A 22,254-nucleotide genomic window follows, 5' to 3' on the forward strand; every position below is an offset into this window, starting at 1 on the left:
GAAGTAACTCACCAAGTGTGGGCTTTGGGCAGGTTGTTAGTGCAAGCATCGATCTGGTGTATGGTGAAAAGCCGTGGACCTGCGGCACCTGCAGAGGGAGCCAATGTGGGTCAGATCACTGCGGGCACATGTGTCAGTCTTCAAAATCTCAGAATAAAACTGGTACATAAAACCACAGGGTCTAGGGCTAAGGGAGGACTGGTGACTCCACACAGCTGCCAAAAGGCCCCCGGAAAGAACCTGGGTTTTTAAAAGCTGGAACCTGCCTTGGATAACAAGCTGATTCCTTGATCTGCTAGCCTTTCGATTTAAGAAAAAGTTCAGGATTGAAACCTTTTGCCAACTTCTACCTTCTATGGACAATCATTGTCCCAAAGGGGCAAATCTAAGATCCAGCACATATTCAAAAAGATGACAGCCTAATGCAAATTTAGGTTTCACTCCTCAGACTTCACACAGAGCAAAAGATCAGCAGTCTAGAGAATAAAGAGTTTGCAGAAATACAACTTCACTTCATGCACCTGGGCAGTCTGCTGGTAACGAGTTCTCCATACAGGGAATGCAGACACGACTCAAGTCTGTTTTCCCCCACAGAATTCTGACACACAGACTGTACGCAGCTCTGTGGAGTCATGTACCAGTCTTGCTTCCCACACCCTCAGTCACCAGCAGCAGCAGCAGTTTTAAAAATGAAGAGCTTCAGAGGTAAAGGAACACTGCCACCCAGTGAAGCACCACGATCACTAGCAATACCCCAACTCATCCCCCACCTGAACAGCTCTTCCATGGAAAACAATTCTTAAAAATGGAATATGGCTGTGAGATGGTCTGATGCCATGCATTAACTACAAGTGCTCTGATCAGACAAATGGCTTCCACGACTCATGCTGCCTCTATTAAAAGATTAAAAAAGCAGAGGGGAGAGGCCTCCCAAGTGGGTAAACACTTGCCAGGCTGAGATGTGAACATGTAAGCAGACAGACTTCCCTAGAGGAATGGGCAGCAACATTTTAAAGCAAGGTGTCCAGAAAGGCAGAGCATCAGCACACACGCCCCTGACATGCGGCACTCACTACAACCACAGAGAACCCAGCGGGAAAGGCTCTTGGGAGGGAACAAAGGAAGGAGAAGAAGGTATCAAGACACGAGAGTTACAGATAAGAACCAGAGTGAAAAGAGAATCTGTTTATAAGCACATGTGTACACCATCTGCATACACCAAATACTAACCCCCTGCCCCTGACAACGAGATGCCAGATCCTCTGTGCCTCTCTCTCTCCTACCTTGTAAAGCCTTGAAGCCCTGCAGAGGCACTCGGGATGAGCCGGTCACAAACTGAAGCAACCGTGCTCGTCGCTCTTCATCAAAGAACTCCACAGCCTTCCAGAACCACTTGACAACATTGCTGTCTGGAGTACAGTGTTTTAACCGGGTGTTTACCTTCCAGTCATTAACATCTATCTTTCCAAGTCCACAAATAATGAGCTGTTAAAATATTGCACAAATAATGAGCCAATGGAAACCCAAGTCAGGCCAAAAATTCCTTAAAATGGAACTTTAGATTTGCAATGTTCGCTTTCAAACGGTGTCCTTAATCGAGGGTAGACGTCAGAACCGTCCGGAAAGTTTTTCAGAATATACACACTAGGTTCTGTGCTCATATTTTAATTCTATGAATCTGGGGTGAATTAGGATCGGTATTTTTTAAAAGCTCCATGAGTACCTACACACTGCAGGTTCCCTACCCAGGATCTGAGAACCACAGTGACGGACATGACAAGATGAGAAGTTCCATCATCTCACAGTAGAATTCTAAAAAAAATGTTAATGAAACTAGATTCAGAGTAAATACAGTTTACATATGCCTTCCTTAAGACCTGTATCTACTATTCCAATTTCAACATTTATTAGCTTTGGAATTCTGGGCAGTTCAGCTCACTTCCCTTGGCCACAGTTTCCCCTGCAGTAATAAGGCAGTCATATCTGTTTCATTATATCCTGTGAAAGCAGCCAACAGTGCATGGGCATTCAAGAAACTGCGCTGAGTAAGTGGCACTGTCTGCTTAAAGCGGGACCAAAGGACAAATACGTGAGTGCGCTACTACAGAGCTCCACTGGCACTCTGCTGCAGGCTCAGTACAAATGATGTATCAAAATCACTTTGATACTATTAATACTCACACCTCCTTAGGGTCCAAGACAGTCATTTTACTAACCTGTGAATAACACTGACTTATGATAATGTGTAGTACAGAACATAATTCAACCTGAAAATTCCACAGTTTATAATTAATTATAATAACCCAGTATAACACTAAAATAAATTATATATATATATTTCTTATGAAAAGCTTAATTTCATTAGCAGTAGAAATTATATAATAAACCCTAACATTATTGAATAAAATCTGCAACAAAGCTTCTACAGGGTTCTGAAAAATACTGAATCACAGCTACATGAACAGGTAAGTGGTTATCCAAATAGAATTACAGAAGTACGTATAATACTGAAGATACCTCTCAAAATTCCTTTCTTCAGAGGAGTGGTAACTTTAAGGCCAAATTCCTTATTTATTATATGAACAGAAAAAAATGCATCATATTTCAACTTTATTGTCATTCCTGCTGTGTTTTATTCCTCCTACTTCCTTCTGGTCATTTCACTATTGAATAGTTCAGTCACAAAAAGAATGGGAATGGTATTGAGTCAAACCAATCTTTTTAGGTTTGTCTAACAGACTGTTAACAGATTTAGTTAGGACACTGAGGTTAAAATCATGTTTTAAATTATGTATAGACTTCCAATATTTATGCTATCTCTAGGCACTAATTAAATTTTGGGACCTCGGGTAGAATAAAATCTCATTACTTTCCAAAGCAGTTCAGTAGCAATTCAGATGTATTTGTTAAAGGTCTTAATTATAAAACCAAACCTAAGGTGCTTTAAGGACTAGCTTTAAAATAAAACAATGATTCAGTTCAGTTCAGTTGCTCAGTTGTGTCCGACTCTTTGCGACCCCATGAATCGCAGCATGCCAGGCCTCCCTGTCCATCACCAACTCCTGGAGTTCACTCAGGATCACATCCATCGAGTTGGTGATGCCATCCAGCCATCTCATCCTCTGTCGTCCCCTTCTCCTCCTGCCCCCAATCCCTCCCAGCATCAGAATCTTTTCCAATGAGTCAGCTCTTCGCATGAGGTGGCCAAAGTACTGGAGTTTCGGCTTCAGCATCATTCCCTCCAAAGAAATCCCAGGGCTGATCTCCTTCAGAATGGACTGGTTGGATCTCCTTGCAGTCCAAGGGACTCTCAAGAGTCTTCTCCAACACCACAGTTCAAAAGTATCAATTCTTCAGCGCTCAGCCTTCTTCACAGTCCAACTCTCACATCCATACATGACCACAGGAAAAACCATAGCCTTGACTAGATGGACCTTTGTTGGCAAAGTAATGTCTCTGCTTTTGAATATGCTATCTAGGTTGGTCATAACTTTCCTTCCAAGGTGTAAGCGTCTTTTAATTTCATGGCTGCAGTCACCATCTGCAGTGACTTTGGACTGGTTATTAAAGTCTGTATTAGTAACAAAAATTTGCGAAGAGACTGAAGATGTTTAGATAGTGTGGAAAGTCACTCTGTCATGTCCAATTCTTTGCAACCCCATGAACTGTAGTCCATGGAATTCTCCAGGCCAGAATACTGGAGTGGTTGGGCTTTCCCTTCTCCAGGGGATCTTCCCAAGCCAGGGATCGAACCTAGGTCTCCTGCATTGCAGGTGGGTTCTTGTTTAGATAGAGACGATCCTAAATGTTTCCTCTAGGTTTTTGTCTATCAAATGCTTTCTTGTAAAGCTTAATGTAAATCCAATTGGGTCTAGGTTTTTATTCCAAATAAACTGCAATATGGCGGAGACCAATTGATAAAGTTTCACTTAACTAAATCAAGAGCCATTTAATTAAAGAATGGGAAGTAACACTGTAAGAATATACACAAAACCTGTTAAAAGGAAGAATGGATAATATGGAAAAATAGAGGATAGTCACAATAGAAGAGAGACTACTTGCAGAATTTCCAAAACATGAAAGGCTTTTCCTATGAGTTAGAATTCTCACAGCAACACACAGAAAAACTTCAAAAGCACCAGAAATACAACTCCTCTAAAACTAAGTAACAGAAACTTCTCAACCTTGCTTTGTTATACTAGATGATATGACATTCATACACTGACCTCTAACTCCTTCTCATCAAATGTCTTCAGCAGATGCTGTGGAATTACTTCATTAAATCCTTTCTGCAGGGCCAGGAATTGCGCCTCAATGCCTCGTAAAAATCTCCAGTTCACGTAAAGCCTGGAAACATTGGGCAGGGGTTTTGTATGATCAAATATATTCAGATTTGGTAATTACTATGAATATCTAGTACATTAGCAACACTGCACTTTACAAGTGTGTAGCGTTAAGAATTTAGTCTAAGATCTAAGAATCTCAGATTACTGAAGGTAGATGGATCCTCAGTAGTGAGGCAGTTCAGTATAAATTATAAGCAGTATAAATTAAAAAGCAGTAACCTTCCACTAACAAAAGCAGCATCGCTACAGCAACTCTTCACTTCAGAAAAACTCCTATTAAACTGGAAGTTGGCTGGAGAGCAGATGGGTCTGAAGTTAAAATCTAAGTGAAACGATTTTCTCAGCTTCTAGCATGCATGCCAATAACCAGAAAAAAGAGCCCATTCAACCGAAAATGACTTTTTCTGATTTCACTTGAAAATACAATCTGAACATGTCGGGTGTTTTCTTTATATTTTGTGGGTTGTATATGGGGGAAGGGAAGGTGAAGAGAATCCCCATATCCAAAATGAGAAGAAACAGTAAAAGCCACTGCTGCTGCTGCTGAGTCGCTTCAGTCATGTCCGACTCTGTGCGACCCCATAGACGGCAGCCCACCAGGCTCCCCCGTCCCTGAGATTCTCCAGGCAAGGACACGAGTGGGTTGCCACTTCCTTCTCCAAAAGCCACTAGCAAGCACTTTTTGACTACTTGTTTTTCCCTTAGGCTTTAAAAGCCCTGGAAGATGTAATTTTAGCAACAAAAAGTACACAAAACTACATCTCATGTGTAGCTCTACTTACGTCTTTGTTTGGACTTAGACGTTCTATATGAATTGCTTTTTTTTTTTTTATCTATCTTCCCAGGAAAACTTAACTCACAAACCTCAGAACTACTCACACTCCCAATTTGTCAGTATCTCCTTTCCCAAACTTGGGAGAAATAATTCTCTAAGAAATAAGTTACTTAATATTAACTGTATCCCTTGGGGTACCTCATTTTTGTTTAAGGGCACATCAAAACTGCATACCTGTAAAAAGTTTTTCTTTGTAATTTTTAAAATTTCAAAACTATCTGGTAAGGGATAATCACTGGTAGTCGTGTCAGACTCTTGCCACCCGCTGGACTGCAGCCTGCCAGGTTCCTCTGTACATGAGATTCCCCAGGCTTCCTTCTCCAGGGGATCTTCCTGACCCAGAGATTGAACCCATGTCTCCTGCACTGCAGGTAGATTCTTTACCACTGAGCCATCTGGGAAGCCCCAAGAAACAGTTACTGTGTGCTGTAAACATGACTGAATCCTGGAAAGTGAGCAGTCTACTCCAGATCCTGGAAGTGACACACTACTGAACCTCAGGAAATTCCCATTCACTCTTCTTTTATTATTTTATTTTTTAATTGTTATATATGTGTGTGTGTGTGTGTGTGTGTGGGTGGGTGGGTGGGTGTTTTGGGGGGGTGGGGGCCACACTGCTTGACATGTGTAATCTTAGTTCCCCATCCAGAGATCAAACTTCAAACACATGCCCCCTGCCGTGGAAGCATGGAGTTCTAACCACTGGACCGTGGGGAAGCTCCTCATTAAGTTACAAATGTAATATGTTTGTTATTAAAAGGAAAATCGTAGTTAAAAAAACAAACATTAAATGTGGAGACAGAGTAAAACCCGCAAGTCCACTCTCTACCCTCTTTCGCAAGTCCACTCTCTACCCTCTTTCGTCTCTACTTCCAGGCCTATCCCTTCCACTCCCCCACCCTAGGCAACATTTTATTGGGTGAGTGGTCTTCCTGAACATCTTCTGTATGAGAATAAAACAATACAGACTTTGTTCCAAGACATGCTTTTTAAGTGACAGCTTACGTAGAATCTTTTTAAATAGCCACACAATATTCTGTTTAATATATCTCATCATCCTCTTCTACAAACATTTTGCAGTTTTCAGGGTTTTTTTGCAAGTAATATTTAAACAGCCCTGTATTTCTTTAATTACAAATGTGTTTCCAAACAATAGATTCCTAAGAATGGAGCTGCATATGCATTTTCATTTTGGCAGCTGTTTTCAAATCGGTCTCCAACAAAGCTCTACCAGTGTTCACAGGCTATGAGACTGATGGGCCTCATCTGTAAACCAAAACATTTCAGCCAGTAAGACCTGAGGACATATTCTGTGCAAAAAAGTACAGCAAGCACACTTCTGTGTACATATGGTGAAGTTCAAACTCCTAAATTTGATTATCATTACATACCATGAGCCAAATGATCACACTCAATACTTCTAGATTCCTCAATCAACAGGTGATTTTGTAAAACGTGAACATTTTCTTGATTTTTTTAGTAAGAAATATAGTACTTATATATCTATATTTCTTTAATAAACATTTCTATTTATATATATCACTATATTTCTATTTTCATAAATTATATTTCTATTGAAAACATGTATTTCTTATATAAACCCACATCTTTATTTATAAATAGGATTAAGTCCTAGTAATATAGCACAAAAGTGCTTCTGCACAGCTAGCTGTGGGAGCTACACTACATATGACATGGCAAACCGTGTTTCCTGAAATCAGTGCCTTTGTACAGCCCCTCTTTCAACTGAACCTGGGCTGGTATGCGACTCGCTTTAACCAAGAGAATACAGCAGAGGTGATGTTGGCCAGTTCCAGGCTTAGGCCTTTAAAAGATCCCACAACTCCTCCTCCTGTGCTCTGGGAAACCAGCCACCCGATAAGAAGTCTGGCTATTGTGCTGAAGAGAGAGGCCTCTGACACCACACGGATAACCAAGGAGCCCAGCCAGCAGTGAGAACCAGGTGCCGGATGGTGACCCAGCGTCCAGTCCAGCCAGCCCCCAGCCAGCCAAGCCACCCTAGGTGAAGCATCAGACATGTGAATGAAGCGGCCACCTTAATGTTTCCACCCCAGCTGACACCATGCGGAGGAGCAGTGTGCTATCCCTATTGTCCTCGATCCAAATAACTGACCCACGGGACCATGAGAAGTAATAAAATGGTGGTGGTTTTTAAGCCACTTAATTCTGCAGAAGCCCATTCTGTGGCAGTAACACTACCTAAGCATCACTGTTTTTCTGTACCACCATTCTAGAACATTAAAACAAGTCTCAGGCTTAAGAAGATATAAGTGTTTACCTGACATATTCTTTTTTATTTTCTTCAGTAACAGGGATGCTCTTGCCATTTGGTTTAAGTTCATGCTGAATGATTTCACCATAGGCATTATGTTCGACACAGAAGGTGTGGTCCAAAACACCTGTGGTATCATTCTCGCTAGCAAGGAAGAAAGGGAAAGACACGTGACTAGAAAATCTAAAATTCAGATCTCGGAGATACAGTAATCAGTGAGACACATAAAACTAAGGTAGTTTCACGACATGACCAACACAGGAACATCTGACCCTGTGTTCTTTTTACTAGTTCTTATGCCACCGTTCCTCCTAGTTGGGGGGCAGAAAAGTCAAAGAACTTTAACCTTCATAAACCCTGGGAACATTTTATTGAGTAATGAGGAAGCCCTGGAAAGCTGGGTTTTACACAGGGAAACCTCGGTTCTGTTTGGCTTTCAGGTAAGAAGTTTTACCAGAATCTCGGTAATCCAAGTGACCAACACCTGAGGAGCCCCACTGAGAAAGCTACTTGTGTACCTGGTAAAAATAAGCACGGCCAGTGTATCTTCACAAACAAATAACCTCCCAACAAACAGAACTGACTCTTACAAATATACTTTTTCAAGTATGGTTTCCGCAATCATCATTGAGCAGAAACATCTTATTCACACGTGAAAAATGGAAACAGAACCTGTATCATGTTGAGGAAATCATTAAGTGCTTTTAAAAATACAGTATACTACATTTTCCCCTTTTAAAGTAATAACACTTTTGCTAAAGTTTAGGAATTTGGAAAATACACAAAAGCAGTAGAAAGAGGAAAAGTCTCATATGGTCCCATCATGTTTTATATTTCAAAAAAAGTACATCCATTTTGAAACATGTATCTTTTAAGAGCTCAGATTCTAATGAACAAGATACATACAGTATCCACACTAAACTGTTATGAAGATCTGGATCAACTAACTCCATGTCATCCAAAGTAATGGACTTCCCAAGCAACTGCTTATAGAACGGCAACGTGAAACCACCATCAATATAATGTCCATGAAACACAGCCATTCCCATTATTCGTCCAACAAAGTGGAAGTATGATAAATGTTCCTAAAATTGAAAAGAGTTTATATAAATATTCAAGGTAGATACTATCTAGGGAATTTTTAATATAAATTAAATATGTAAGCAACAGTAATTTTTAAAATAATAAGTATCAACTTATACTCCAATTTGTAACTATTTAAGTGGATAGGTTATCATATCAAAGCTCAATACTCATTAGGGAGAGTTTCTATAGGGCACACTTGAGATACTACACTTTGCTATAAAATATTACACCAGAGTCAACGCCTCTCACAAAGAAAGGGCAGTCACTCTGTAAAATTTATCCTCAGAAATTGAGTCTAGTCCCTCTAGCAGCCTCACTAAATCTCCTGCAGATCCTGTTCTCTCTCCTCCCGTCTCCTGCTGAGCTCCTTATAACCATGGCTCTGTCATGCGGAAAAGCTTTCAGTTCTCTACCGCCCTGTTCTCTTGACCTAACCAGAAACTGAACTTCAAAACATCACAGATTTAAGAGCACAGATTTTATGTCTAACTTGGACTAGAGTCCCGATTCTACCAGTTACTAGCTATGTACACTTGGGCAAACTGCTTAACCTCTGTAGAAATAATTTTCCATTATCTGGAAAAATGAGGGTAATAATAGTATCTAAAAAGGGTCTCTGTGGGTAGTAACATGAGGTGATGAAGCCCAAGGCATTGGACCTGGCATATGGTAAATGCTCAACAAATGTGAGCTATCATTACTACGGTGAATGAGCTGGTCAAGCAGAATCTTCACCTAAAAATCTTCCCTTTAGGAAGAATACCTAGCAAGGAACCTACTATGCCTACCATGTTTAGACAGGTTTGGTCTTCCATGATATATTGTTTTATTACTGTTGGATATTTGTATTTTAAACTTCCTTTACTTCTCTGTTTAACCATCCCTAAGCTCACCTTTAAGCCTCCCTTTTATCTTACAAATGGCACTTTTCTTTTAAAAAAGCAGTACCTGTTCACTACAAAATATTTAGAAAATACAGACAAGGAAAAAAAGCCCATAGTCTTAACACTGAGAGATAACCACTGTAAGTATTACAGTGTGGATCTTTTCAATGTTCTCACATATACGTATGTTTACCAAAGTTGCATCATTCTATTTTTTTATCTTCTTTTCACCTAATATATTATAAATACTATCTTTACATAGCATTATCCATTATCCCACAACATCATTTTAGGGGCTCTATAATATACCCTTGTATGGAAAGATAATAGAAATACTATAAAACCAACAAATTAGTAACAGCTGCTAACACTTGTGGAGTACTTAATAATATGTAATAGGGTTAATCACGTATAGCACTGTGCAGGGTCTCACTTAACAGTCACAACCCTTCTCTCAGGTTCAAATTATATTTTATCATTGAGGCTTAAGTCAATGAAAGTCACAAAGCTAGCTGGTAACAGGACTAGGATATGTTCTCATGTCTAATTCCAGAGTCTAAGCTCTTAACCACGTCATTCTGCTTCACGTCATAATTTTAATCAACCCCTCTTAGGGACCGCAATGTTATTTCCAGCTGGGGCTACTATAAACAGTGATGCAGAAAACCTCCCTGGGCCCAACTGATGCATACACTCATAATCATTTATCTAAGAAAAATTTTTAAAAGAGGACTTGCCAAGTCCAAGGATGTGACTTCAACAAAGACAGCAAACCTATGTCATAAACTACACTGACATTTAAAGATGAAAAAACACTGTAGGTCATAAGTTAGTTCATATCGTTATAACCACCAATCATACCGGATTAACTGCAGAATCAGGATTGATCTGCAATGTATAGATATCATCTCTTGAATACTGGAAGAGGCCATAATAAGGATTCAGCATTTCATGTGACAAGAGATATAACCACTCCCTAAAAAACAAGATATGCCAAAAGAATTTTTTGTTAATAAATATACTTTTACTAAGATATGCTATTAATGTTAGCAAAGAAGTTTTTAATAAAACAAAATGAAGCACTAACTAGTTATGTAAGATCACTTTAGAAAAGTATACCAATGCATGGAGCTCAGCCCCATGCCCTGTGACAACCTAGAGGAGGGGGACAGAGTAGGGGGGTGGGAGGGAGGTTCAAGAGGAGACGGTACACCTATGGCTGCTTTCTGTGCTGTGTGGCAGAAACCAACACAACACGGTGAAGCAAGCATCCTCCAGTCAAAAATAAAAAATTTAGTTGGAAAAAAAAAAAAAAAGAACCAAGCCCCAAAGTAAATGAAAACCCTTGTTTTATTATATTGAACTCATGTCTCACTCAATTTTGGGTACTTTTATGACATTTTAACATCAGCGAATAATAATATCCAGAAGTACCATCAGATGCTGCAGCCCAGTGGTCTGTTACTTTCAACTGCTAAACAAATTTGTGATCCATAATAAATATAAAGTGAAAGGAAGAATATGGTTTTATTTCAAACCCTCCATGTGGTCCCATCCATACCACCCTGATCCTCTCCAATCCTGGCAGTTTTATACTAGTTTATACAATATATAACATGCACACATAACTAATTCATGTATTATTGTTGGTATGGTTTTAGTAAGAAAATTTCACTATCCATTTCCACTATCCGTTCTGTGTAAACCCTAGAATAACCATGATAAACACGAAAGTGGTGAGCAGCTACCAAGGCCTCTGGTGTTAAGTGGGACTGAAAGGGCAGGCCAGCACTTTCTGGGGATGTTTCATCCCACTTTTTGGTTTCAAGCATACATCAGTGTTTTTAAAACCTATAATAAACAGTTCTATCACCTTCAACTTATTAAATCATTTACATTTTTCAAAGTATGAAAGACCACTTTTTGTCTTGGTGAGACAGAAATAAAATCACTAGTCTAGAACTTAAGGTGACGTCCGAGTCTCAACTCCTGTCATTCCTCAGCTGGGAAAGGCGTGTAAATGATATACTGTGATATTATGGATTAAACAGGTGAATAATATAATTTTAAGAAATGCAGTGAAACACTATTAAAATAGTTAAAGGAAAACATTTCAAAGTTCTATCATTTGATGGAGTCTAAATCAAATCATTATGCTTAATACTTGAAAAGTCTAGAAATTAAAAAGTGAGATTTACAATAAGCAACCTTCACACCTAATATATCTTGTATATTTTTTTACGCATATATGTGTCTTTTAAAGGCGTCTCTGGTGGTTCAGTGGTAAAGAATCTGCCTGCCAAGCAGGAGACTCAGGTTCAATCCCTGGGTCGGGAGGATCCTCTGGAGAAGGAAATGGCAACCCACTCCAGTATTCTTGTCTGGGAAATCCCCATGGACAGAGCAGCCTGGCGGGCTACAGGCCATGGGGTTGCAAAGAGTTGGACACAACTGAGCATGAGTGCACGGTGATCAATTCTAAAAATCCAAACTAAAGAAGCAATCTATTTCCAAGTAAAAGGGTCACAGAAAAAGTTTACAGGTGAAAACAAGTAATGCCAAATAGCAATTATGGGACCTGGTAGAAACACAAATTTAATTTAGGCTGGATTTAGATTAGGGGAGGCAGAATTATCATGATGGTCCTTAAAATGTTTTAACAAAGAAGTTATAATGTTTCTGCTGCATTTATATATAGTGAATTCTCACACCTGGAAAAAAATACTTGATGTATGAACGCAGCAGAAACATCATATTGAATGTACTGAAATATTCTATGGAGAATTTATGATATACACACATACTTCTAGACACAAACATTCCTTTAACAAGGTTAAAAAGCATGGCAATGAAAGCAAAGGGAAACAGTATTCAGTTTAGAATACACGTCATTAAAATCTCAAGATTGTTCCTGACAATGTAAAGCAGAGGGAAGAGCACGTACTAAAGGAGAGAAACGGACAAAATATCAGGCCTGTAGGCCCTACCAACAGTCCACATAGGGTTGCAGCTAGTTTTCAGAGAAAGTCTCATTGAAGACATGATCCATTAGGGAGTTCACAAATACTTTACTGGCAGCATCCACTAGGGCATCCTCCGTACTGCAAACACTAGGTACCAATGAGAGGGTTACACCACAGAGAGGATCTGATTTGCAAATATAAGGATCTATATGCCATTTACTGACGAGTATGTCTTTACCTGGCAACCCCTCCATAGTCAAGGCCTTCTTCTCCACGAAATTTTATCATTAATCGCTTCCAGAGATCTTTTGGTCTCATTTTCATGACTTGTCGATATGATTCCTGAAAAAAATGTTTAACATACTATTATTATTAGGTGTTTTTAACCCTTGTTTAAACTCTCCTTTCCATTCCACCTACGAAACATATGTTTATTTAAATAAGGTGGAATGTGTTGAACAGTCAAATCAATGGATCAACTCCAAGTGTTTGGAACCTCATGGAACTTAAAACAGATATAGTTTAATACTACTGAAATCAATTCCTTTGATAAACATTATATTAAAAACCTACTAAATGCAAGACTCCGTATTCAAGTCCCATGAACTATAGCAATGATACCACTCATATTAAAAAACACAATCTGCCAGAAGTACCACATTTTTTAAAGGTAGTTGACCTAATCCAGGTGACAGATTCCAGCAGGAAGTAAAGGTAAGAAACAGAAAGTTTCAAAGAACGTAAGTAATTGTTAATGTGCTCCTCACTACACTGACAACTTTACATTATTTTAACACTACAAAGGACTGAGTACTACTAACAAGGTCAGAATTGTTCTGAGAGAAAAAAGTTCATCCTTTGGGAGAAGGATTACGAAGTCCCCAAACATCTCTTGCCCTGGAACCCGCTAATAAGTGGGAAAGTCCTGCCTTGGACCTCTTGCCACTTATTATGTAAGAACATTGAAGCTGCTATTAGAGCTATAAAATCCAGAGATAAAAGGACATACCAGAAAGGAAGATTTTCAATAAATTAAGGAAGCAGTCCAACAGTAATTAGACAAAACGATTTTTTGATCTAAGAGTCCCTTACCTTTTGGAAGAATTAGAAAATAAGGGATGGATCATATCTGTGGTCTTTTAAAATTCATGAACAAATCAGTATCTGCAATGCAGGGACCAAGCTGCACCCATTAGAACCTCTCACACTTCATCCCATCCAAGTGTTTATCTTATATATTAAATCTCTCCAATACTACTGTGCGGGGAGCCGGTGAGGCATTCCACTCGTGACAAAGGTCATGAGGAAGGAGGCTCGGCATACGCAAAGGCGGGATCGAGCCTCAGGAGTCCCCCCGGATATTCTCGAGCATTTTCCCCCAAAAAACCAGAGTCTGCCTACTTTATTGCTTTGTGCTCTCACCTCTGACTTTACTGGGGGCTGTCCCCTACCACCGTCTCTCTCTCTCTGTGTCAAAGAGTTAACTTACAGCTCCAATTAATAAAGTTCCTGGGCAATTAGGAGTGTTTAAATCCAAACCCCTCTGATGGCTCTCTAACTCGCCTGACAAGTTTACCCGGACTCCTGCAGCTATGCATACGATTGTTTACAGTCTCCCAGGAGAGGCATGGGAAGCTTAAGATATTCAAATAGCTTAGAGCCTCTCAGAGAGTTAAAAACTGTCAGAATAAACTAGTAAAGGATTTCATTGATGAGTCAATGCTTGTTGCCAAGTTTTCACATCCCCTGAATTGTATCCTTGAATATGTATCAATTAATAGTGGGTATGTAGAAAAAATAAGTAGTGGCCTTGGTGTTAGTAACTTTAGACCCTTAAGGTAATAAATTCTTTCTTTGTTGTAAACCCATTACACATCCGCCCTATAGGAATGCAATTTTATCTTTGGAAGATGGTGCCAAACCTTGAAATAATTACTCTTAGAGAAAGTAAGTCTTTGTTGATAAGTCCTTGTCAAGAGTCATAAAATGTTAGTAGGCCTTCTGGCCAGAAGATGATGTAAATCACCTAAACCATTTGTATACGATACATTTGCAGGAAAGAAACCTTGGTTTTTGATAAGAACCAAAGACTGCTGACTTTGCATCCCCTATTATCCTCTATGTGTAACTTAGGGTATAAAAGCCCCTGTTAAAAATAAAGCTACGGGCCTTGTTTACCAGCGCTTGGTCTCCCCATGTCATTCTTCCCTTTAACTTCCAGCTGAGTCTCCATCTGGAGCGCGGAACCCACCACGCTGACTAATCATGCCTGGGCTTCTAAGACCCACTCGAGAAGGTGTCTAGGGTGAGACACCTTCCGCTATTCGAGAGGGCGCCTGCGGCCTACGTCAGTGGTGCAAACTTCTTGTCTTGAAGTTTTATTGGTCTCCCGCGTAAACCAAGCTACTCAGCTTCTTTTCTCCACTGAATTTTCCTACTGAGCTATCCTCATTCTATTGTTCTCTATATCTCTAATTAGCATATAAATAGTCGCCTAGGCCGTCTCTCCTTCGAATACCCTGGATCAGCTGGGGCTGGTCCCCAGCACTACTGCCTTTACTCCCCACAAGTAAGAAGAGAAATTAACGAAAATTCTCCCATTTTAAAGAGATTAAAGTGGAAGTCGCTCAGTCGTGTCCGACTCTTTGCGACCCCATGGATTGTAGCCTGCCAGGCTCCTCTGTCCATGGAATTCTCCAAACAAGAATACTGGAGTAGGTAACCATTCCCTTCTCCAGGGAATCTTCCCTACAGTGATCAAACCCAGGTCCTCCCACATTGCAGGCGGATTCTTTACCGTCTGAGCTACCAGGGAAGCCCTTAAAGAGATTGAGTCCCCCCAGTATATATTTGGAAAACAAGTTCATCACTGGAATTTAAATTTTCTCTATTTTAAAATCAGACTTGTACATTTACCTCAAAAATCTCTTCTCTGGAAACCTCAATGCGGCAATGGCCAGCCTGAGGCTGTTGCTGAGAAAGTTCCTGCCGCAGAATCTTTAGCTTCTGAACTAGGTCTCGCTTGTACCGTGGGACTGTCAGACACTCTGTGTCATCAGGGCACAACGACACCACCTGCTGTTGCTGGTCTTTCAATTGGTTCTGCCGACTAAAAGTAAACAAATATTATTAAGAATCTTTTTTAAAGACTTCAATTATACATTTAAAATTGCATTGCATGCTAAACCAAGTCTATCTATATTATTTCGAGGCCTTGTTTTAGTCTTAGCTTGACATTTCTAACAATAAATTGCCTCCAAAGTTTATTTCTTAGAATTTATGGAAGTGGACAATTAGAGTTTTATCCAAAAAGCTTTATCCAGCTGCTGAAAGCAATTTTCTCAAGTACTGTTTCCATTTTCCTCCACTCAGTTTACCAGCTCTCACTTCAAAATTCGGGCATATGCCAAATCCTGTGCCTGTTATCTAGAGCCTGTCTCTCTGCAAGAGACAAACAGCTGGACTGGCAGTCTGGCAGGACCCCTTCTCCTATGCACACTACAGTCTAGACCACAGGAATGTGGCAAGTCACAGAGAAATGAGCACTTTACAAACAAGTCTAAATGCTTTATAAAGTGACTATTTTTCTTTTCTTCCTTTTTTTTTTTTTGCGGGGGGGGGGGGGGGGAGTGGCATGCAGGACCTTAATTCCTTGACCAGGGATCAAATCTGTGTCCCCTGCAGTAGAAGCATGAAGTCTTAACCACTGGACCACTAAGGAGGTCCTTACTTTTATTTTTACTCTGGTAAAAAACACATAAACTTTACCATTTTAACCATTTTTAAGCATTATAGTCACTGGCATTAAGTACATTCACATTGTCTCTTACACTACAGTGACTTCTAACTGCATATATAGTTTACCACAAATACACAGAAATAAACTCCCAAGTGCAGCAGAAACATAATTTTCAGAAGGCACATTGCCTACAGATATATTTATTCTCCTGACAAAAATACTGTAAGCTGCATCTAAGAATTTTTTTAAAGAATCTTATGATATAATGAATGAGTTAATTTCAGTAAACTGTCAGGAAATAAAACATCAGGTAATTCACTATTAATGTCTACGCAAATGCTAAATGATTCAGTTGGAATCTAATTTCACACACAACAGACAAGAGTACAATCTTCTAACCTAAAAGTAAAGGACAATGGTAGCTATGAGAAAATAAAAATAACTTTCAGTTCGCTAACAAATCACTCAAACTTACTTTACATATAATGATTCAACAGGTAAAAGCCCAAATTTATACCTAGAACACGTAACGATCCAAAAAAATGCAGCTTTGATGAAAATGACAAATCACCATTTATTCTCATAAGCATTGTAATAAAGGTGTTTTTTGTATACACATGCATATGTAAATCAAAACAGAATGTATTAAAAATACTCTTTAAACAATGGTATTAATCCTATCCCAAAAAAAGAACTTGGGTATACGAAGTTAAATACATAAAATTTTAATTCCAAGTGGATCAGAGACTTCAATGTAAAACCTAAAGCCAAAAGTCTTAGGTGCCAAAGCACAATCCATAGAAAAACAAATGGATAAAATGAACATCACTTAAATTTCAAAAAACCTTTACACTCTTCAAAAGACACTGTTAAAAAAATGAAGAGACAAGTCATGGTCTAGGAGAAAATCTTTCTAAAACTTATAGCTGACATACAACGTGTATTTCAAGCATCTAAAGAATTCTCAAAACTCAAAAAACTCAGTTTTTTTTTTTAAAAACTTCACCAAAGAAGATATACAAATGGAAATAAGCCCATGAAAAGATGTTCAACATCATTAGTTACTAAAGAAAAGCAAATTAAAACTTAATGAGAATTCTGTAAAGCAATTATCCTTCAATAAAAATTTAAAAAAACTTAATGAGATACCACTACACATCTATTAGAATGTCTAAAATTAAGATTAACCATACCAAGTGTTAGCAAGAGCAACTACAACTCTCACACACTGCTACTGGGAATGTCAAATGGCACAATCACTTCAAAAAATAATCTGGCAGTCTCTTCAAAAGTTAAACACAAATCTGTCATATGATGCAGCCTAGGTGTTTATTTATCAAAGAGAAGTAACAGTGTCCACAGAAAGACTTAAACATAAATGTTCCTAACAGTTTAGTCACAGCCCCAAACTGAATCCAAATATTCATCAGGAGGTAAACAGATTCATAAATTGAGGTCTATCCACACAATGGAATGAAAACAAATGAACGACACAGGCAACAACAGAGATGAATCTCAAATAATTAGGCTGAGTAAAAGAAATCAAACAAAAGAGAGTACATACTGTATGAATCCACTTATCCAGAACTCTAAAAACTGCAGTGTATAGTGACAGAAAGCAAATCGGTGGTTGGCTGAAAATGAGGTGTGGACTGAACTGTGTCTAAGTAAATAAGTTGAAGGCATAAGCCTTAGCACCCCTGACTGTGACCTTATTTGGACACAGGGTCTTTGCAGATGTATTCAACTTAAATGAGGTCACACTAGATGAGGGTGGCCCTAAACCCAGTAGACTGGTATTCTTATAAGGAGAGGTAAATTTGGATCCAGAATATAGGGGAGAAGCTGTAACATAGTAAGAAATATACTTTGATCTTTGTCCCCAGTTATTGACAAAACAACTCCTAAAATGCTTGAAATTTCCTGAGTGACAGAGGTGGCAAGTGTACTCTGTTCCAATATTTGGTCTTTGTCCCTGGCACAGGACAGGGAAGCTCCTAAGTCCCTCAGAAGTTCCTGGGTTTTGGAGCATTTTTTTGTTTCAGTGAGGTGACTATTACATAGTTGCAGGATAGGGCCTGGTTGCAGGAAAGACCAAGGCTTGCTGAGAAGCCTAGAACTTTCAGTGCCACCCCCCAGCCTCTGGGGAGCGGGGAGAGGAACTGGAGACTGAGTTAATGATCAATCACTCCTATGTGATAACGTCTCCATAAAAACCCCTGAATGCTGGTGTTCAGAAAGCTGGGTTGAAGAACACACTGCAGGTGCCCAGAGGATGAAGCACCCTGCAGGAGAGTACACGGAAGGTCCATGTAGCCCCCAGCCCCCCCCTGCCCTATGCCTCTCTTCCATTTGGCTGTTCCCGAGTTACACCCTTTATAAAAAAACTGGTAACGTAAGGAAATAACTTCCCTGAGTTCTGTGAGCCGTTCTAGCAAACTGCTGAACCTGAGAGTCATGAGAACGCCTCGACTTATGGCCAGTTGAAACTGAGCCCTTCACCTGTGAGGCCTGATGCTAACTGGGTGGCATTAGACTGAATTCAAGTCCGTAGATGGGGAGAATTGAAATGTTTGAGGAAAAAACTCCCACACTTGGTGGCAGATGTTTTGTGGGTAGACCAGATCGCAGAAGGCCAGGTGAAGACAAGGAACAGACTGGAATAATGTTCCCACAAGTCAAGGACAGCAAGGTTTCCAGGAACCAACAGCAGCTAGGGGAAGAGCATGGAACTGATCCTCCTTGAGAGATTCCAGAAGGACCAACCCTGGGCCAGCCTGGCTCTGAACTCGTCTCCAGAACTATCAGAGAATGAACTTAGATTGCTCTAAACCACCCAGCGTGTAGTGTTTTGTTATGGCAGCCTCAGGAGACGAGGGAAGGGGTGGGAGGAGGGACCACCAAGAGGCTAGAGAGGGGCAGGAGGAACTCGCGGGGCAGTGGGTACGTTCACCATCTCCATTAAGGATCCAGGCAATTAAGGTGAGAGTCTCACAGTATATAATATGTCAAAACAAACCGTACATAGAAAATATGTACAACTTACTGTGTGTCAATTAAATTTCAACAAAGCCAATTTTAAAACAGTTCATCAAAAAAGTCTACAAATAATAAATGCTGGAGAGTGTGGGAAGAAAAGGGAAACCCTCCTACACTGTTGGTGGGAATGTAAACTGGTGTAGCTACTATGAAAAACAGTATGGAGGGTCCTAAAAAAACTAAAAATGGAGCTACCATATGATCTAGCAATCCCACTCCTGGGCATGTATCTGGAAAACATGAAAATTCAAAAAGATACATGCACTCCAATGTATATAGCAGCACTATTTACAAGAGCCAAGGCATGGAAGCAACCCAAGCATACACACTCTCACTCACGCACAATGAAATATTACTCAGTCATAAAAAAGAATGAAATATCGCCACTTGCAGCAACATGGATGGACCGTGAGAATATCATACTAAGTGCAGTAAGCCAGAGAGAAAGACAAATACTATATATGATACCACTTATACGTGCAATCTAAAAAATAATATACATGAATCTATACACAAAACAAAACCAGACTGACAGACATAGGACACAAATTTATGGTTACCAAAGGAGAAAGGGAGGGTGGGGAGGGGTAAATGAGCAGTATGGGATTAACAGATATAAACTGCTATACATAAAACAGATAAGCAACAAGGATTTACTGCAGAACACAAGGAACTACATTCAATATCTTATATAACCTATAATGGAAAATGATCTGGAAAAAATATATACATATAACTGGGTCACTCTGATATACACCTGAAACTGACACAGTATTATAAATCAACTATATTTTAATTAAAAAAAAAAAAGGATATATCAAGCCCATTCACAAAGATTTGTGAGAGAGACTGTTTCGGTCCTGCAAATGGGAAAAAAGGATTCAAGCTGAAGGACAAAACTGACAGCAGAAAGTCCTCTGGGATGGATTCAACTTTCCTAGAGCTAGTTCTAGGGCACTTGCAGGGTGAAGGGGAGAGGGACTCCACCTACCCCACAAAGCAGCCTGTCTCTGCAGGTGTACTGGGACAAACCTCTGACACACACCCTTCTCCTAACATTTCAGGGCAGGTTCCTACTTAAGCACAGTTGGGATTAAAATATGCAAACATGAGAGTAACATTTGGTATACCCATAAAATTATGTTCAACAGAAATAATTTATAACTGAAGAAAGAAGCCATTCTATCACATTTATTACAAAAAGCATCCATCAGTCTTCTTTTGTTGAGACTCATATCTTAACATGTATTATTTTAAAAACTTACTTTAAAACTAAATGCAAGTTAGCAGAGAGCCGAGGATCTGTAAACTGTGTTGTTCTGTTGTTATGGTCAACGAAATAAACTCTGCCTGTTGCTGTATTCCGGATCTCCCATCCAGGAGGCAACGGACCAAGCTCTTCACAATTGATGTTGCTAAGATCCCTGCAAAAACAAATATAAAATAAAAAATACCTCACTGCTGGGCCTGCTGAGCCAAGCAAGTGTAAATGACACAGAACAATCCCATGAAGTCTGAGAAAATGTATTGTTTCAGAAACTTGAGACGTTGAGCTGGAATCTTTAATTCCCAATGGTTTAACAAACTTGCTTATTCAAAACCCAATCCATAAATGGCTCAGAAACTTATCACACAGCCTACATTTTTAGTGAGTTCATTCCTGGGTTTTAATGTAATTCAGGTTTTAAATTAATCTAAAAGCAATCACAACATTTGCCAACATAAACTGTACTTCAATACTTGTCTGAAAAAACATTGTTTTCCAAATGTCAGTGATATAAGGAATTAAATGTTTTCTAAAATTTCCCTTCAATTATTTCTTTACCACGCCATAAAATCTGTGTAAATGTTCATTCCATGATTAATTTTAAGCTCTTCAATAAAGCAAAACTGGACATGTTATTAAAATTATGATCCTGAAAATAACTACAGCATACGTTTTAAAGGATAACTGCTCCTTTTTGAATTCTAAAAGCTATAAAGCTAGTGAATGGAGAATCAGTTTAAGACACCTTAGGAAGAATGTTCTAAGATTTACTGCTATGTAAAAAGAAGCGAAAGATTTTTAATGGAGCAAAGACCCCTGTTGTTATACCACATGAACGCTCACTCAGTTTTGTCTGACTCTGATCCCATTGACTGTAGCCCATCGGGCTCCTCTGTCCATGGAATTCTCCAGGCAAGAATACTGGAGTGGGTTGCCATTTCCTCCTCCAGGGGATCTTCCTGACCCAGGGACTGAACCATGTCTCCTGCATGTGAAGAGGAACTAAAAAGCCTCTTGATGAAAGTGAAAGTGGAGAGTGAAAAAGTTGGCTTGAAGCTCAACATTCAGAAAACTAAGATCATGGCATCTGGTCCCATCACTTCCCACTTTCATGGGAAATAGATGGGGAAACAGTAGAAACAGTATCAGACTTTATTTTTGGGGGCTCCAAAATCACTGCAGATGGTGACTACAGCCATGAAATTAAAAGACACTTACTCCTTAGAAGGAAAGTTATGACCAACCTAGATAGCATATTCAAAAGCAGACATTACTTTGCCAACAAAGGTCCGTCTAGTCAAGGCTATGGTTTCTCCAGTGGTCATGTATGGATGTGAGAGTTGGACTGTGAAGAAAGCCGAGCGCCGAAGAATTGATGCTTTTGAACTGTGGTGTTGGAGAAGACTCTTGAGAGTCCCTTGGACTGCAAGGAGATCCAACCAGTCCATTCTGAAGGAGATCAGCCCTGGGATTTCTTTGGAAGAAATGATGCTAAAGCTGAAACTCCAATACTTTGGCCACCTCATGTGAACAGTTGACTCATTGGAAAAGACTGATGCTGGGAGGGACTGGGGGCAGGAGGAAAAGGGGACGACAGAGGATGAGATGGATGGCATCACCAACTCGATGGACTGAGTTTGAGTGAACTCTGGGAGTTGGTGATGGACAGGGAGGCCTGGCGTGCTGCAATTCATGGGGGTCACAAAGTCGGACACGACTGAGCGACTGAACTGAACTGAACTGAAAGAATGAAATAAAAGTAGCATATCTAATATAAATTTGAACTATAGCCAAAAATTATA

The 22,254-nt window shown here is 39.6% G+C and overlaps 1 protein-coding gene across 1 annotated transcript in view; it reads right to left on the reverse strand.

Moving 5' to 3' along the window:
• Positions 1-22,254, reverse strand: part of SMURF2 (SMAD specific E3 ubiquitin protein ligase 2) — a 50,182-nt gene that overhangs the window by 3,667 nt on the left and 24,261 nt on the right. Inside the window, exons 9-17 of the mRNA XM_015458932.3 lie at positions 20,451-20,609; positions 15,324-15,516; positions 12,646-12,749; positions 10,306-10,420; positions 8,381-8,559; positions 7,481-7,618; positions 4,227-4,347; positions 1,284-1,485; positions 13-88 (exon numbers count right to left, since the gene is read on the reverse strand). Coding sequence (XP_015314418.1) covers positions 13-88; positions 1,284-1,485; positions 4,227-4,347; positions 7,481-7,618; positions 8,381-8,559; positions 10,306-10,420; positions 12,646-12,749; positions 15,324-15,516; positions 20,451-20,609 — 1,287 coding nt within the window. The remainder of the gene's footprint in view (positions 1-12; positions 89-1,283; positions 1,486-4,226; positions 4,348-7,480; positions 7,619-8,380; positions 8,560-10,305; positions 10,421-12,645; positions 12,750-15,323; positions 15,517-20,450; positions 20,610-22,254) is intronic.

This window comes from Bos taurus, chromosome 19 (assembly GCF_002263795.3).
Source record: "Bos taurus isolate L1 Dominette 01449 registration number 42190680 breed Hereford chromosome 19, ARS-UCD2.0, whole genome shotgun sequence".
NCBI classification, from domain to species: domain Eukaryota; kingdom Metazoa; phylum Chordata; class Mammalia; order Artiodactyla; family Bovidae; genus Bos; species Bos taurus.